This window comes from Branchiostoma lanceolatum, chromosome 1, assembly GCF_035083965.1.
Source record: "Branchiostoma lanceolatum isolate klBraLanc5 chromosome 1, klBraLanc5.hap2, whole genome shotgun sequence".
Taxonomy (NCBI): domain Eukaryota; kingdom Metazoa; phylum Chordata; class Leptocardii; order Amphioxiformes; family Branchiostomatidae; genus Branchiostoma; species Branchiostoma lanceolatum.
The window spans coordinates 35235256-35253514 of NC_089722.1; the positions used below are offsets into that span (position 1 = coordinate 35235256).

General features: G+C 40.0%; 1 protein-coding gene across 7 annotated transcripts in view; it reads left to right on the forward strand.

Moving 5' to 3' along the window:
- Window positions 1–18259, forward strand: part of LOC136421056 (huntingtin-interacting protein 1-like) — a 121460-nt gene that overhangs the window by 98825 nt on the left and 4376 nt on the right. For 6 of the 7 annotated variants that reach the window (XM_066408203.1, XM_066408218.1, XM_066408242.1 and 3 more), the window contains 2 exons: window positions 10331–10503; window positions 10906–10947. In XM_066408203.1, coding sequence (XP_066264300.1) covers window positions 10331–10503; window positions 10906–10947 — 215 coding nt within the window. The remainder of the gene's footprint in view (window positions 1–10330; window positions 10504–10905; window positions 10948–18259) is intronic. The other variant, XM_066408234.1, reaches the window with a different exon arrangement.

Below are 18259 nucleotides of genomic sequence, written 5' to 3' on the forward strand. Positions count from 1 at the left end.
TTTCATCATTCACAGTACATTGTACCATCAATCAAATAGAAGAGGGGAAAGATTTGATTGTAAGGACAACATTTTTAGCTATCAGTTGGCTATTATAGCTATCATGCTGAGGCATGCGCATGGGATAAATCATTTAGTGTCAACTGACTAGTGGTACCAGTAGCTGCAACTGTTGTTTCAGTCAGTAAACCACCTCTATTTATCTAAAGATAAGGAGGCATGACTAATGAGCCTGTGACAAGGAGGCCCACATGTGCCACTATTTACACTACATCTGAGTAAAGGATTCCAAACAGCAGGACTAATCAGGACTGCAGTGGCCTGAGATTTCTCAGCATCCACATCATTTCTCTATAACCTCTTACATGTGCAGTTGGTCATAGACTTTCCATGAAACTGTGAACAGGACTTGGGACAGTTGTGATGTTCTGCTGACTTACTACACAATACTGCCTTAGAAATAGGGTGAGAAAAACTATCCATTGGCATCTTCATTCATTATATTAAGTTTATGCCTCAATTGTATCTCCAAGTCCCAATGTCTTTAACTTTAACATTTCACACTCACTACGACTGTTGTTTACCATTTCCAATCTTTCTAGCTTGATTTGTACATGAGTATTTGTGTATTAGTCTCATTTTAAGTGACTCCCCATTCAGTCATCTTAACATTTAGATTAATTGTTCAGCAAAAATCATTTTATCCAATGAGTTTTAAATGCTTTATAAAGGTAAAAGGGTTCTTTACAACTCAAAAGCATTCAGAGGTGCATCCACATACAGGCTGGTATGTGTCCAGTGTGTGCTGGCTCTTTCCACAAACCTCAAGGGAACTTGCACATACATGTACACTACCAGTCTGTGCCAGGGGCAAGGGGTCAAGCAGTATCTTCTTTCTGCATGGCCTTCCATTGGAATCCCCTGTGATCCAGTCATATTGAAAACATCAGAATGATGATCCTTTTTTTTAATGTCCAATTTGCAAAATTTAGCCATGTCAGAAGAAATTGCACTATAGAAAGATTTCTGTACCGTTTAAGCTATTACTATAAAGCATATGCCATCATATACATGCTGCCAGGCATGTACTGAGGTCTGAGGCATTTGGCTGTTTCTGATTGGTCATGCTTGAACTGTAGCTGTCACTGCCCACCAGATGGTAGCCCTAGCTTGAGAGCAAGTTTCTGGAAAAGGCAGTTTCACAGAGAGCCCCTGGTAATCTCCAAACAGATGTGAGGGGTTGATTCAAGCTCAGTATTTTTTTCAAAAGTTTAAATTAGTATGTTTTGCAGATATTGCACTTTTTTTTACGATTTGTCTACTCCGAGTTGACCCTACAAAAAATTGCTGTACTCTTGTTGTGTGAGTAAAGCTTTCCTGTCTTTTCCAGACAATTTCCATCCTAAATACTTTTACAAAAAATAAAGCTGATTCATAGAGGATAGCGCTAGATCCTTTTCCATATTTGAGGGAAACTTAGTGCAGGGTTTGTATGCAAAAGGACTCATAACACTAAGGCCCCGTTAATGATAAAAAATCAAAACGGTTTTATTTGTTTTGGCTAAAATCCAATCTGAAACAGTTTACATTTTGTGTTAAGTCTGTTGTGATCCTGCGCTGCCTCGAATTGGTGACTGTAACAAGATTTTATGATTCAAAAACGTGGCCAAAACATCCAATCGACAGCTTAAAACTTTCACTTTTCTGTGCTAACCAAGAGTTGTATGATAGTTGTCTTCTGTTGGCACTGAATGGTTGTTGAAGCTACGTTCCCTCATGGCCTTTGAAATGTCTTCGTACACCTTCTGGTTCTGATATACACCATCAAGTTTCCTCTGGATCTCCTGATTTCCCAGAATATCAGGACTCCGGGGGTTTCCTTAGATGACCAGTTAGAACTCGAGTTGGTGGTCAATAAAACGGAACGAAACGGTTTCGGAGCATTCATGTTCACAGATATTTTGATATATTTTGCCGAAACAGTTTGAGCTTTTTTACTTTTTGAATCATAAACGGGGCGAACCATTTTACATTTTGAATAATGAACAGGGCCTAATTTGAGTATTGCTATGTCCACACTTTTTTCTTCTACATGTACATGTATCTCATATAAATGTCAGAGGAGTAGCAGCCCTGGCATCCACCTTATAGGCCTTCAACAAACTTATCTAACAAAGTTTTCAGTCTGCTACTGATTGTGAGAACATCTGCTGTGTGCATAACTCTTCCTCCCCCTCCTCGGTTAATTCTCTAGCAACGGTGAACCTTCCCATTTCCCTTCAGTTATATTCCCCTTCCAGTGGGAAGGGGGATATACTGTTTTTGCTTGCCTGTTCTTCTTCTTCTTCTTCTTCTTCTTCTTTCTTCTGCCAAAAACCAAGTAGATGTGCGGTGGTAGCTCTACTAATAGTATTGCAGCAAGTGATATGTACCTTATGTTACAATGTACGGATGTTATATTTGAGATGTAGGTGTAGGAAAGGTGAATACACCTGACAATAAATTATGCTAATGAGGGCATCATTTGCATAATTTATGCAAAAACTTGTATTGCGTTTACAGTAAAAGCTGCAGATGTCATATTTGAGATGTAGATAAATTTAGGAAAGGTAAACACACCTGACCATGAATTATGCTAATGAGGACCTCATTTGCATAATTTATTCAGAAACTTGTATTTCCCTTACCGTAAAAGCTACAGATGTCATATTTGAGATGTAGGTATCTGTAGGAAAGGTGAACACAGCTGGACATAAATTATGCTAATGAGGACCTCATTTGCATAATTTATGCAAAAAATTGTATTGCGTTTACAGTAAAAGCTGCAGATGCCATATTTGAGAAGTAGATAAATTTAGGAAAGGTAAACACACCTGGCCATGAATTATGCTAATGAGGACCTCATTTGCATAATTTATGCAGAAACTTGTATTTCCCTTACCGTAAAAGCTACAGAGGTCATATTTGAGATGTAGGTATACAGTAGATTCCGCATATCTGTATAGCCCATTTGTCAGCGCAAATTATACGACTCCCCGAACTATACGACTGTCCGAACTAGCGATATTGACGTCCTGAAGGAGGGGAGGGGGGGTGAGTAGGATTTTGAGCAAGACACACAAACACACTAACGATATCGCAACTTTATTTTGCAAAATTGTAATCAAAGTACAATCCGACCTTTTCGTCGATCTTAACGTCACCATATTGGATTAAATTCGCGATCTATTTTGTTCAGATAAGCCCGAACTTCGTGGGAAACTCCTGCCAAATAAAAACTCCCGCCGCATGTTGATCACGTGCAATCTTACAGTCAACCAATCAGAGCACAGGTTTTATGACGTGAACCAATCAGCGTGTACAAAAATGCATATCAATGAGTAAACAAAGATGGCCGCCCAGCGTCACCCGGCCCTCGTCGCTTTATTTTTTCTGAGATCGCGACGTAAATTACGATTCATCTACGCTACATAAGCAGAATTTTCACGGGGAAAGAGTCTAAGGAATGGGTTCTCCGTCGAATACGGCCACAAATACCGGTAAATCGCGGTAAAGTACAGCGTAGAGGCTCAAATGCTCAGACAAAAGTCGTGTTTTTCTTTTCGTATTTTTGTTCACTTTCGTTGCTTGAGTCTTGAAAAACAGGTTTTTAATGAGATCACCGTATGTCAAAGGCACCGATATCGATTGTTTGCAAGCATGACAATAGCAAGTAACAAAAGAGTGTGATTGTTGAACGGTAGACGGCGTACCCACTCCCGAAACTACAATGCAAATCCGAAATTTAGCCTATAGTTGTGGGTCATTTTACGATAAAATCGGACAAGATTCTATACGATACCCCGAACTTTACGATTATGGGCTATACAGATATGCATTGTTTTTACAACTGAGTGAATGGTAAATGGTTTGGTGTTTTGGAATTCTATACAGAAAAACGAAATATACAGAAAAAAGGTATACAAATAATTGGCATATACTGTATTTAGGAAAGGTGAACACACTTGGACATAAATTATGCTAATGAGGACCTCATTTGCATAATGTATGTATATCCCTTACCGTAAAGACTACGGATGGCATATTTCAGATGTAGGTACCTTAAAGAGAGGTGAACACACCTGTACATAAATTATGCTAATGCGGACCTCATTTGCATAATGTATGTATATCCCTTACCGTAAAGACTACGGATGGCATATTTCAGATGTAGGTACCTTTAGGAGAGGTGAACACACCTGTACATAAATTATGCTAATGCGGACCTCATTTGCATAATTTATGCATAAACTTGTTTTTCCCTTACTGTAAAGGCTACGGATGAGATGCAGGTACCTTTAGGAAAGGTCAGAAAACCTGGCCATAAATTATGCTAATGATTGCATTATGCATAATTTATGCATATCCCTAACCATAAAAGCTACGGATGTCATATTTGAGATGTAGGTACCTTTAGGAAAGGCCGAACACACCTGGCCATAAATTATGCTAATGCCGATCTCCTTTGCATAATTTATGCAGAAACTTCGTCATATCCTTACAGTCAATGCTAAGGATGTCATATTTGAGGTGTAGGTAATGGGAGGGGAATATTCTGCATTTTCCCGAAAATGTTGCCATTCTAGTTCTGTTTGATTCCCAAAGTTGACAATACACTCACACTGCACCCACTATCAAGCCTACTCTAACCCTAAGTATAGGTCACAGGAATACAATAGACTTAGAGAGATATTTAATGCGCTTTCAGTTTGTCTGGGCAAGCTATGGCCAAGGAGAGGGATGTTTCTAGATGAAAGGCAGAATTTGGCTTGTGAAAAAAGCTGAAAATCAAATTGATGGAATCCCGCCCTCCTTTTACCTGTGTAGTGAGAGAAAGAGAACTTTGTGTCAACATGCCAGTTACTGTGTAAGATTGGTCAATGGTCATTCTACTTTTCAACTGGCTACATACATGTACATGTGAAACAAATCAAAGGAGTGAGTAGAAACAAGTGATCCCAACCGAGATTCGAACCCACACCGAAACTGGCAGCCCAGATCACAGACACGCACGCCTTAACCATCAGGCTAAAAGGTCACGACCAGTTAGACTGGTCAGTTGGAGGCGCTTGAACCCCCACTGTTATACATGTAGCACTCGGAAGGTAGCAAAGAAACAATGAAAAGTCAATCCAAAATGTTCCTAGTAAGACTTATCATTGCTTGCTGATGCACAAATACAGCTTGGCTTGAAAGGGTATAGGGAATTAAGACCTTGTAAAAACCCAAACTAAAGGGGCAAGTACGCTGCTCCTGGAATTTAAGGCTCTAAGGCCACAGCAATTTAATTCATCGGTTAACGGATTTTTATGTAAAAAAAAACATTTTGCCAAAAAAAATCATGAAAACAGAAGGCTGGGGTAAAAACTTGCACCTCAGACCCTGTTCACACCCTGAAACTGTTTGCACCAAAGAAAAACATTCCTCTGAGATTCTGTTTTCATGTTGTTTTTCCAATCTAGCATTTTTTGAACAACTTTTTTTGATCCGTTAACCAAGAAAATACATTGGTGTGGCCCAGCCATTAGGCTAAAAGGCTGGTTATACTGGTCAGTTTAGTGGAGGTTGATCCTGATCCCCACTGTTACAACCTAACCTAAAAAATACAAACTTTAAGTAACTCCTTAGTTCTCCACTCTGATTTCTGATATCTGGGCACCATCTGTACATTACATGTAACGTTACCCACAAGGGATAAGCCACTTGGTCCAGAATGTCCCTGGCAAGGGAAAGGTGACCAAAAGGTCAACCAGATGTTATCTCACTCTCAGGCTAGAATCAGTACTGTTGTTTTCAGTCCCTCAGAATTACTTTGAAAACATGGTGACTGTTTTAGGCAGATCAAATGATGCACATGTACAAATTGTAATGAAAAAAAAACAAGTGGCAGGAGCAGGTTGGGGTGATAGGATGAAGGTTCAAGCCCTCCCATGATACATTTATTTTTCGATATAGTTTTCTACCCTTCTTTTCTTACATTAAATCTTTAATCATGGCATAAGATTTAAAAAATAGATGACTGCCAATGGATCAGTTCTCTCTACATACCCTATCTACATTCAAGATGTTTTCTATGCTTTGAAAGAAACTTGTTAACAGTTTACTGTGCAAATATATAAAAATTATGTACATATATATAAATATATACATAGTCATGCTGTCAGTAGTACATCACAAATGTCCCAAGTCCTGGACCTGTCCAGTAATCTGCGGTTTCATGAGAAGTCTTTGATCAACTACAATACATATAAAATGTTAGTATGCTAGTTCTTGTAGATAAATGACATGGATGCTAGATTTCTATACTGACTCCTGACCTGTCATGCCTGACCTTATCCAATTAAAAAAGTGTCCTCTAACAGCATGTGTAACTGGTCTACATGTGGCCACTAGTATCTCCTGTCAGCCAGTCCAGAGGGCCTCATGAGAGGGCCTGGTGGGATTGCCTTATCATAACAAACTGGGGTGAGAGGGCCTCCAAAGGATTAGCAAGGTACACACTGTAATCTAGCATATAATTGAGACAAATGAAATTTGTCATACATGCACATGCAGCCTCCTGGTGGTGCTTCTTCCTTCCAGTTAGACTTGCAGAATTCAACCACAGGGCAGAGTGTCTTTCAGATTTGAAACTAAGATAATGTTTGGACAAATCCGTATTCCTTTCACATGCCCAAACATTACACTGTTTAATCAATGCAGTCACAATCATCATGCAGAATCTGTATCAGTTCTGTATGATAGTATAACTGCCCTTCCTGTGGCAACAGCTGCAGCAGCCTGGTATGTAACTCAGGATGACCAAGGCTGTCACAATTAACTATTGCACATCTAGCTGTAAGTGAACTTGCATTTGAATTATAGCAATCCAGTTAAAACTACTCAATCGTGAGCTATTTATCACATGAAGTTCCAAAAACTACAATGCAATGAGAAAGAGTCTAGTAGTAGTAGTCGTTTCTTCCACCTAAATGTATTTAAATCTGTAGAATTATCATCTGTCCCCTCACTCCTAAAGACCTAGCCCATCACCCAACTCATGATATATTACACATTACCAACTTGAAGGCTCCAATCAATGTCTTTCCTTCTGACACTGGTGTTCTGACAGACAAAAATGTCAAATTTACAAAATCTTTATCAGGTTGTCAACAATGTTGCAGAACAGAAAATTAAGACCTCGTTCACACTCAAAAAGTAAGTATAATCCCGATTGAATCGATTCGATCACAATTGATTTTTGCGTTCATACTGCTTTTCGCCAAGTGGATTAAAGTACACCGTCACCCGAGTACGATGGAAGCACGCTGCGTTTCTCGTTATAGGTTATATGTTGAGGTCAAAGATTAGGCATGGCCTCTATACAACAACTACAAAATGGCGGGAATACACCAATTTTTGTATCTTTGGACAATGTTCTGTAGCCGTGGAAGGGAACACAATTGACATGCTATGATTGAAAGAAGGCGTGAACGACAATGGCTTTTGTATATTGGCCTAGCTGTAGTACGATCCCCTGGAAAATGTCCTTATTTCCGTGACATTTTCCAAGTTTTGCCTGGACCTCCACCTTGCCCCAGATTGGGATTAGGACCTTCGTTTCTAGAATAACGTAGCATGGTAAAAGACATCTATTGCAAACAAGGTACATGACAGACAACAAAGGAACTCAACTTGAACATGATATACGTCATTACCAAGTGCTTTTCTAGGTCAATGTAGCAGTTTGGTAGGGTTACTTGTCATCGGTTGAAAAAAGACGTACATGTAATCAACACTGTTGACTGGCTGGGCCAAATTTTACGTTCACAGCTTCTCATGCTGTCACAACCTTCTCCCAGGAGCCTATACAGTACTACAATGAGCATGTGAGAAACAGAAGAGGGTATCTTCATGTATTTTATTGTCTTGTTTTCTTGTTTGATTAATAAAAAATTGTGTCAAGCTTCCTTTACCTTTCTTTGTTTGTCATCTGACTGTTGCTAGTGATATAGACTCTTGATTAGGAGTGAAGAAGCCATAAACAGCCCTTGACAGGCGGCATGGTGGGGCAGGGAGACGGCAGCGTGGTCTGCACACGTGGCGGCCGGCGGCTCTGGCTTCAGCGACGGCAGGCAGAGATGGCTGGGACATGGCAGGCGTGGTTGGCTGGCCGGATGGGTTAGAGGACAGCACGCGGGCATGTTGGACGGTCCAGCTGGGTCTGTTGGCGGTGCGATGCGGCGGTAGGCGGGCAGACTACATCTAAACGAACGGCTAGGCAAGGCGGCAGGCTGGGGTCGGCGGTCGACGTGGCAGTCGGGCAACGCAGCACGGGCGACGGTCTCTCGGGGAGCCGATGGTCTCATCACCGGGCGATACAGGAGGCATGGTAGCGGGCCAAGGCTTTAGGATGGCGTCTTAGCGCAGGTTCGGCCGCTCGAAAGCGGCAACACACCGCTGTCCACCAGTGTAGGAAAGTATAGATGCGCACACTCTGGTTTCCTAGTCAAGACTGCATGTAGGAGCATGTGGGCTCCTGCCTTTATTGATCAGTAATCAGACACAGATGTCTACTCACTATGTGGTCTAAGATTCTATGTCCTACAGACCTATTGGTATGGGTGGGATATTTCACACCACCTGGAGGGAAGGTGTGACCAGCAATGTCTGCTGGATTATTGTGCTCCAGGAAAACAAACAGTTACTGTTGAAAGGAAGGGCGGGAACACATCAGGGTGACATGTGGCCTGTGGGGAGTTCTTAAGCGATTGAGTCACTCGTCAGAAACTGTAATCAAATGTTCAACTTTCCATGTCTGGCAAATCTGGCCCAGGTTAACAGGGTTCTGTGTTCCATTGTCTTCAACATAGTAATTATTATTAAATGGCAATTTAAAGTACTTGGTGATGTAATACATGTATATACAGTAGTCTACGTCCATAGAAATTACATCAATAATTGCATTAATCTGTATGGAGAATGCAAATAAGTGCATGCAGTCTGCACACGTCGAATTCCTATCTACACATAGGTGTATGTAGTCTACACACATCATACGTAATGTACATATAGGTGTATGTAGTCTATGAACATAGAATACAGACTACATATAGGTGTGTGTAGTATACATACGTCGTGTGTAGTGTACATACGTCGTGTGTAGAGTACATACACCTATGTGTAGACTACATATAGGTGTATGTAGCCTATGCAGTCTACACATAGGTGTGTGTAATCTACATATAGGTGTGTGTAGACTACACATAGGTGTATGTACTCTACATACATTGTATGTAGAATTTCTCGTTTTAGTTGGGAATGTGTTGTTAATAAAAATAAAACAACAGGATTCTGCCCTGCTGCAATTGTTTTTCCTGTGATTTGGCACACTAATAAGCTAACATGATGATACACATGTATTTGTAACAAGGCTTATGATTAAAAAATAGTTACTCAGGCAACTGGATTAAATTTTGAAACAGTCAGGCGTTTTAGACAGCATCCGCTATCTTTCGTCAATGACTTAAGAAAGATCTGGTAGAATTGGGTTTTATACCAAAACTTTGAATAGATATGTTAACGTCTGACTGTTTAAAAATTTTATCCAGTTGCCTGAGTAACTATTTTTGGCGTATCTTATTACCTGGATGTCTAACCTTCATCAATGTAAGGCTTATAATTCCTTCTCTTCAACTCTTGTCAGCTTTTCAGCATGATGGGAAAACTGTCTTGTACAATCATGTAGCATTATCCTGGCAGTAAGAGTACAATATCTGATTGTACATTCAACATTCAGACTGTTGTTTTGTTGCATTGAAAATTCACTGAAAATCATTCTTTATAAGTTACACACATTGCTACTAAGACTATCAGAAAAAGCTGTTCATACAGAACCAGAAGTTACAGGAACAGGACACAACTCTTCCACTTCAGGAGTGAAATTAAAAAATTCTCCAATTCCGTACCTTGTAACTCTGCTGAACAAGTGACTGTTCTCGCTAACGTGCCCATGCCTTCTCTACTGCATTGTATTGAACAACAAAATACTGACATGGATGTTTACAATATTGGCTGTCCTTGCATCGTTTTCTGTGTTGTATATAAAATGTTCTAGAGTTTTTAAATCGCACAATCAATATGCCTCTAATTATGTATATAACGAGAATGATTTTAATGTGAGCTGATTTGTAGATACGTACACAATTCAGACTCTCCAGTCTGCCATGTTTGTATTATGAATAAGGTTTCAAAGAGAAAAGAAGGTGTTTTCTGTGAGCAAATGTTTACATGACTGCATTGTTCCTGTCAGACACCATGGACTTCTCAGCAATGTCGCTCACTACCATCAAACGCCTGGAGATGGACTCCCAGGTCCATGTGCTGGAGCTGGAGAGCTCTCTCACCAAGGAGCGACAGAAACTGTCTGATCTTCGTAAGAAACACTACCAGCTGGCTGGGGTGAGCGAAGGATGGGAGGAAGAGGTGAGGAACGAAGATGCTGGGAATAGAGGGAATAATAGTCAGAGATGGAGGAGTAAAACTTGATTCAAGGGGGCAATCTATTTTCAGGATCTGATTGATACACCAAATACAGTAAGATGTCTCTTTTTTGCAAGTCTCTTTTTCAAATTTTGCTACGCTTGCCTTTTGCACTGTTAAAAAAAATCTGCTTGGGGTGCCGGCATGTAGTGTTCTATGCCTTAGCCAGCATGAAGCTTCCAACCTATACCATTGAATTTGACAAGCTCCAAATGCTCTACTTTGACTACTGTTGTTGCACTGTATGCTTTTGATTTCAATGTTGTGTTTGCTGACTTCTGCTATTGTTGCCTGTAAGATGACAGTTGCATTCTCCTCTTGTCTCTGTGTTGAAAACTAAACCAGGACATTCTGAATTGTGATGTCAAGAGACAGGATACACATCAGGTACTCATACCTTCTTCTTGTTGTTTTTGGTGCGACCAAAGTCATATTCTATTCCTCTACCATACCCTGATGTTCCTGTTCTGTATCCTACTATTGCTCTCTTCCACAATTTGCTGTATCCTTTTATTTTCTCATGCCATTTTTAAATGTTCCGTTATGTATTATTGCCTCCATGAAAAATGGAGGTATAAATTTTACTTTATATTTTAAGAACCTCTGGATGGATTGCGAGGATATTTGGTGTGCGGGTAAGTGTTATGAACCCGATATTCCAGGTTGATTTTTGGCCACCCGATGGCCAACCTTGGCACTGAAGCATTCTGTGCCATAGAAGAATCATAACAACAAGAAAATTTATTTCGAGGTTTCTGGTCGATATGTGTGAGAAAAAACAACTTGGTCAGAGAAAAATATTCTAAGAAAAAGTTTATATTTGTTACGTCCTCACTGACATTTCCTTATTCGTTCTTATTCTTGCACACAGAATAATTTTCTTTCTGGAAGATAATTTTTCTTCAACAAAGAAAAAACAAGTAAAAACAAGAATGTCTTTTTTTGTAGTGCAGGACTTGCAGTTTTTGTGTCTTTGGTCCTGGACATACTGTGGTCTTGATTTCTTCGTGGCAGATAGATGTTGATGTTTGGAATAAGTGGTGTAGGTTTAGCCCCCCAGGCAGGATAATTTTGTTCAAATATTTCTTGAGTGACAGCTGACCATAGGAACAACAGATTTCCATATTATTCAGTATGCAGGTAGCTTTCAGCTATTTGCAAGATCAGGCCACACCAATTTAATTTGTTGGTTCTCGGATTTTTTTCAGAAAAAATATGGACCAACAGGGCGAATAGAAATAAAAATAGAAATTTGGCAAAACATAAAGAACAAGAGTTCCGCGACCTCATATCTCCATGAACAAGTCTATTCATGCAAATGACTTACACATTTACATAATATATGCTTTATCATAAACACCTTTATCTTACTTAAACATGTTGCAATATTGACAGTCCTATAATTTTCAAATTTGATGAATTTCGGTGTTTTGCATTAATTATGCAAATCAGATATTTATTTACATAATTGGTATCTGTTGATGCTCCACTTTCCATAAAGTACATATGTTACATGTATTTGAGTCTTATAATGGAAAACACAGCAAATATAGATTTCCCTCATTATCTATGCAAATTAAGTCCCAATTAGCATAATTTGCACTTCATTGTGTATATCTCTGTCTAAGCTACCAGCATACTAAATATCATGGAAATCCGTTGTTCCTTTGTTCAGTTATTCTCCTTAGAATATTTTCACAATAACGCCCCTGCAGTTCCAGAGCAAGCTGCTAGGGGGCCCAAACCTACACCACTTCTTAATTACATCACAAGCTATCTGCCACCTAAAAATCAAGACCACAGCACGTCCAGGTCAAAAGATACAAAAATTGAAGTTCTGCTGCAGTACCAAGGTCACATACAAGGGGGCCCAAAATCGACCCTGACCTTCGGCTTCACAACACCCGCCCACATAATAAATATCATTGTAATCCATCAAGAGGTTCTTGAGTTATGCTGACTACAAGAGTCCGGAAACACAAACACACACACACACAGACACGCCAAAAACAATATCTCCATTTTTCATGGAGATAATAATATGATTATTGAAGTTTCAGCTTGAAATAGCAAAGAAACACTCTATGGCAGACATCCAACTCAATTCGGTACTCCCATTGTACAGTACATGTAGATGCACCTGTTTGTTGAAAATTATTTTTAAATAATTTTCAACAAACAGGTGTACTCTATAAAGTACACCTTTTATGTACAGTATGTACATGTACTTCTGTCATTCATGAAAAAGACAAACGTTGAATATACACATTACACATTGTCAAAAATGCATTATTTGACACATTGCAATAAAACATCTCCTGGAACCTGCGTATATATCTTTCAGGTGAATGTAGGAAGTTTCTAGGATGCGGATTCAGCTCTGCCATAAAAGAATGTGACAGATGATCACGTCAGCACCACACCGCCGAAAGCAACTGCTATGTCCGTCTATGCCTCTGTAGCCCTTACCGAGTTGCTGTGTGGTTTCCAACTAAATCAGAGAACTGCGACCAGATGTACTTAAGACGCCGGTCTTTTATTATTGTCACAGTAGCAGTATGTGAATATATAGCGCTGCCGCGAACCTAAAACCCCATATCATCCTTAATGCGAAATCAAATCCCCGCAAACTTAAATGCATTCACGGTAATAAGATAGTGTACAGGTAGAGATCAATTTTTATTGAGTACATGATGCTGTCAGCCGAAGAGTAATGCCGCCTTTGGCAGGCGTACGTCTCTTTATGGTGACGACACGCCCCGTGACCCGCCCGGGACTTCCTATACGATCGCTATTAACATGATTGTCAATGGAGACCACCTTCTTTTGTTACTCAAAACAATTTTAGACATATTGGCGGTATTTTGCCTCTACACAGGCAGTAATCGGCTCATTTGTACCGCGTTTGCCAGTTTTTACTTTAGCGCACTTTTTTAGTTAACTTGTCGACGATGTTTGAACAAATTTGGTGCAGTTATCCGGCATTGGTGATGATGTGCCGTGCAAAAATGTGAAGTCGCTAACAATGGAGTGAATGGGAACCGGTTTGGGATTTGGGGATTCGGTGCAGTTAAATGGAGTGTGCGTTCATCCGTTGTGCAATTAAGTGAATTCTACAGTAGTATCACTTGTAGTATAATTTTCCGACTTAAAGTGCAAAAATTTGAAACTTGAAAATCAACCCAACTGCAACACACTGGTGCACCCTGATCTTGGAATAGCTGTTAGGCAGAGATGTACACAATAAGATGCAAATTATGTACATTAGAACTTAATTTGCATAACGAGGAAATGACATTATTCCTTTATTTTTAATAAAAGGACATACTCTAAGGTTCCTGTCACTTCCAGATATGAGTTTGAATCTGACCGGGGTTTGGATTACGGTGCGATAACCTGCCGGAAGTTCATGGTCGTCACCCTGATTTTTGCCCTCTATTGCTTGGTGATCGTTATAGCTATGCATAGATTTTTTTAATCTCCTGAAAAGCCTGTGAGTTGTAGTATTTCTGGGCGTGGTAAAGTTGTTTCGCCTCTTTTTTTCATTACTCTGCTGCAACAGTGTTTTTTTCACCTGATGTCCCAAATAGCAGCGTTTTTTATGCATTTTCAATGAATTTGCATTATCGTAGATTGCGAAAACATTATCACATGCCTTTTTTATTTTCATTTTTCAAAGACAGGAAGTACTACGCTTTTTCAGCATATATTGCCTTTACCCCAGGAAAACTCTTTTTTTTTTCCAGCAGCTTCGATCAAAAAAGTGTTTTAGAAATTGATAATTTTCGGTTCCAAATTTACAATGCTGCGGTTTCTACCCAAGAATAAAGGGACAACAGACAATACCGAGAAGTACATCGGAAAGCAGCAACAAAACTGCCTTTTGCCGAAATGATTACATTTTTCCACTGATGAAATTAACAGATACAATTATGCAAATAAAACCCTGGTTTGCATAATTAATGCAAAAGTGCCATACTTGGTGGGAATTACATACCTCATGAAGTGTAAGTTAGTTAAAGCTGTACATCACTATGCATAGATTATGTAAATATGCAAGTCATTTGCATCCCAAAAAAATGAACAACACCTCACATTCAGGAATTTTTACTCACTACATTACTATGAAGCCATTCAAAAATTTTCCAGTATAGCAAAATCACATGAATGGCTTTATCTGTCGACCCCTTCTCAAATTATTCCTGTCCGAAGGTCAAAACAAAAACACCCACTGCAGTTCCAAACAAGAGTTCCACGACCTCATATCTCCATGAACAATTCTATTCATGCAAATGACTTACACATTTGCATAATATATGCTTCGGCATAAACACCTTTATCTAACTTACACATGTTGCAATATTGACAGTCCTATATTTTTCCAATTAGCTGAATTATGTTTTTTTTGCATTAATTATGCAAATTAGGGATTCATTTGCATAATTGGTATCTGTTGATGCTCCACTTTCCAGAAACGACATATGTTACATGTATTTGAGTCTGATAATGGAAAATTCTGCAAATATAGATTTTCCTCATTAGCTATGCAAATTAAGTCACAATTAGTTTAATTGGCACTTCATTATGTATATCTCTGTCCAAGCTACCTGCATACTAAGTATCATATTGACAGTCCTATAATTTTCCAATTAGATGAGATATGGTTTTTTGCATTAATTATGCAAATTAGGAAATTATTTGCGTAATTGGTATCTGTCGATGATCCACTTTCCATAAACTACATACGTTACATGTATTTGAGTCTTATGATGGAAAACACTGCAAATATAGATTTTCCTCATTAGCTATGCAAATTAAGTCCTAATTAACATGATTTGCACTTCATTGTGTACATCTCTGTCTAAGCTACCTGTATGCTAAATATCATGGAAATCCGTTGTTCCTTTGTTCAGTTATTCTCCTTAGAAGATTTTCATGATAACGCCCCTGCAGTTCCAGAGCAAGCTGCTAGGGGGCACAAACCCACACCACGTCTTCATTACACCACAAGCTATCTGCCACCAAAAAATTAATACCATAGCACGTCCAGGTCAAGAGATACAAAAATGGAATTTCTGCTGCAGTACCAAGGTCACATACCAGGGGGCCAAAAATCGACCTTGAATTTCGGCTTCACAACACCTGCCCACATACCAAATATCATTGCAATCCATCAAGAGGTTCTTGAGTTATGCTGACTACAGTAGTCCGGAAACACAAACAGACAAACAGACAAACAAACAAACAGACACACAGACACACCCAAAACAATATCTCCATTTTTCATGGAGATAACAAGCCACTAGTGGGCCCAAACGTACACAACTTACTTTCTGTGGCATGAACTATCTACCATACAAAAATCATGACCGTAACACCTGCAGAAAATTTTACCTCAAACTTTGAAGCTCCGCTGCAGTACCTTAAGTACCTGCTAGGAAGCCCATTATCAAATTTGACCTTCCTTTCTGCAAACTCTACCCATCCACTAAATATCATGCAGAACCATCAACAGCTTCTCAACTAATGGGCTGACGTCACTGTTGAGTTGCGCAGTGGCGTGCAAAAATTGCGAACACAAATTTGGTCCTTACACTAAACTTTTGAAACCCCTTTTTTTTCTTGAAAATTTTGGTCCATTTTGGATTCTTTTGGGCTAGAAGGAACAGGTAGGGTCTAAGCTTTCCCATTTTGGTCAAAATTTGTATGTTTCAGTCGTTTAGTTTGTGTAAGGAGATATCTTTGTGGTTTGGTTTTACATGCTCCGAGTGGACTCTTCCAGGCTGGGAGTAGGTCAAAGTTGACGGTTGTTTTCGTCTGTCAGCTGTTACGAGAGAACGAGCTGGTCAACTTTCTATTTTCTTTGCATGATTCTAAAGTAGACAGATGTGGCTTTCTGGTGCATAAGAATTTTGGGGGCTTGCAACTAAGGTGAATACTTTTCTGAGCCCTTGTTTTAGTGCTTTTAAGCATTACTGCCTATGGGCAAGTCTATCTCTTGTATCTGCCCTGAAGTTGTCTACATACAAACACACAAACATACACAGCCTGCTGCAGTCATCATCATCATCCACTGGTCTCTGCATCTGCAGTCGTTGAAACATCCTGCAGCTGCATTCAGTCTTTCTTCATCTTCCTCCACGTTTACTTGCATCCTGCGAGCTCCCTTAGCTCTCAGAGTTTCTTTCCTGTTGTGGGAGGGCCTCATCCTGTGTGCTTCAGATCTCCCTTCAGCATGCTGAGTAGATTGACACAGTGTCTTCCTTTGCGTGCTTTGTATCTGCTGGATCTCAATATTGAAAATTCCAGGGCTTTTTGTGCAGGTGTGTCTTGTGGCATTATGTGGATATGTCCAAACATCGACCACCTGAGTTGTTTGACTTTTTCGGAGAGAGGAGTTGTGTTGCAGATTTTGTATAACGTGTCATTTGTTACCATGCTTTAGGGCCATTGAAGACCTGACTGTGTAATCACATGCAGGTGTTTCCGGTGGCAGCTGTCCAGCTTCTCTAGAACTGTCTTTGGTGCTGCCCAACTGTTGCAGTTATATAGCATGATAGAGACACAGCAAGCGTTGTACTGTTGTAGCTTTTTTGCCAAGGGAATCCTAGGATCCAGATCTTGCAGTAAGATAGATCTAAAAGCAATGTTGCCCATGATGCAACGTGCTTCTACATCGGCAGAACTACAGAGTAGGGATCCCAAGATTGTACTTTTCCTCCATTCCTCTTCTCCTCCTAGTGGTCAGCCAGATAGACATGTGTAAACTCTGTTTTGCCTTCATTCACAAAAAGGTTTGAGTCCTTCAGGTTTCTGGCCGCATAAGTTAGGAGTCTTTCTAGCGTGTCTTTTTCCTCATCTAGGAAATCCACATCATCTGCATTCTCCATCTCTAGGGGCATGTCCAGTTCAGAGAGAGGTGGATTTGGTCTTACAGAAGATCTCCGTACCGTTTCTAGTGCTGCTGCGAGATAGCAGGTGAATAGCACTGGGGACAGATTGTCTCCTTGTGGCGAACCAATGGATGTTTCAAAGTCTGCTGAATGTGTTGACCTTACACGAACCTTCAGCTTGGTACCTGACAGCAGTAGCCTTACCAGTCACAGTTCATCTTCATTGCATCCTGCCTGGTTTAATACCTCTAGTATTTTTGGTCGTTTTATGGTATCAAAGGCGCAGAACATGTCTATGCCCATTTCATGGAAGTCCCAGTGTTTGGACATGACTACAGAGACTAGCATGAGCTGGGCCCACGCTATATCTACACAGCTACGTCCCCTTTTGAATCTGCTGTTGTATCTCGTCTGTTGTCAATCCGCAATCCTTGACGACGTTAGCTTCCCAACTGCGTTGACGCTGTGTTGGTACTGACAGGGGGGACCTCATGAAGGTGTCGTCTTCCTCCCCTGCTGCAGTACTGATGGAAAATGCCAGGAGAACCATTTTAGAACTTGACCTGTTCCCACAACCGCTTCTCACCTACCAAAAAATCATGAAGATCCATCAACATTTACGTCAGTTTTGTTGCAAAAGTCCGCTGCAGTACTGTAAGAAAACGCCAGGTGAACCATTTTTGACCTTGACCTTTGTTCCTATAACTGCCACTTACCTACCAAAAATCATGAAGATCCATCAAAGGTTTTTCAAGTTATGCTCTTGATATACATACAGACCCACCCCTCAGCTGTCGTAACTGAAA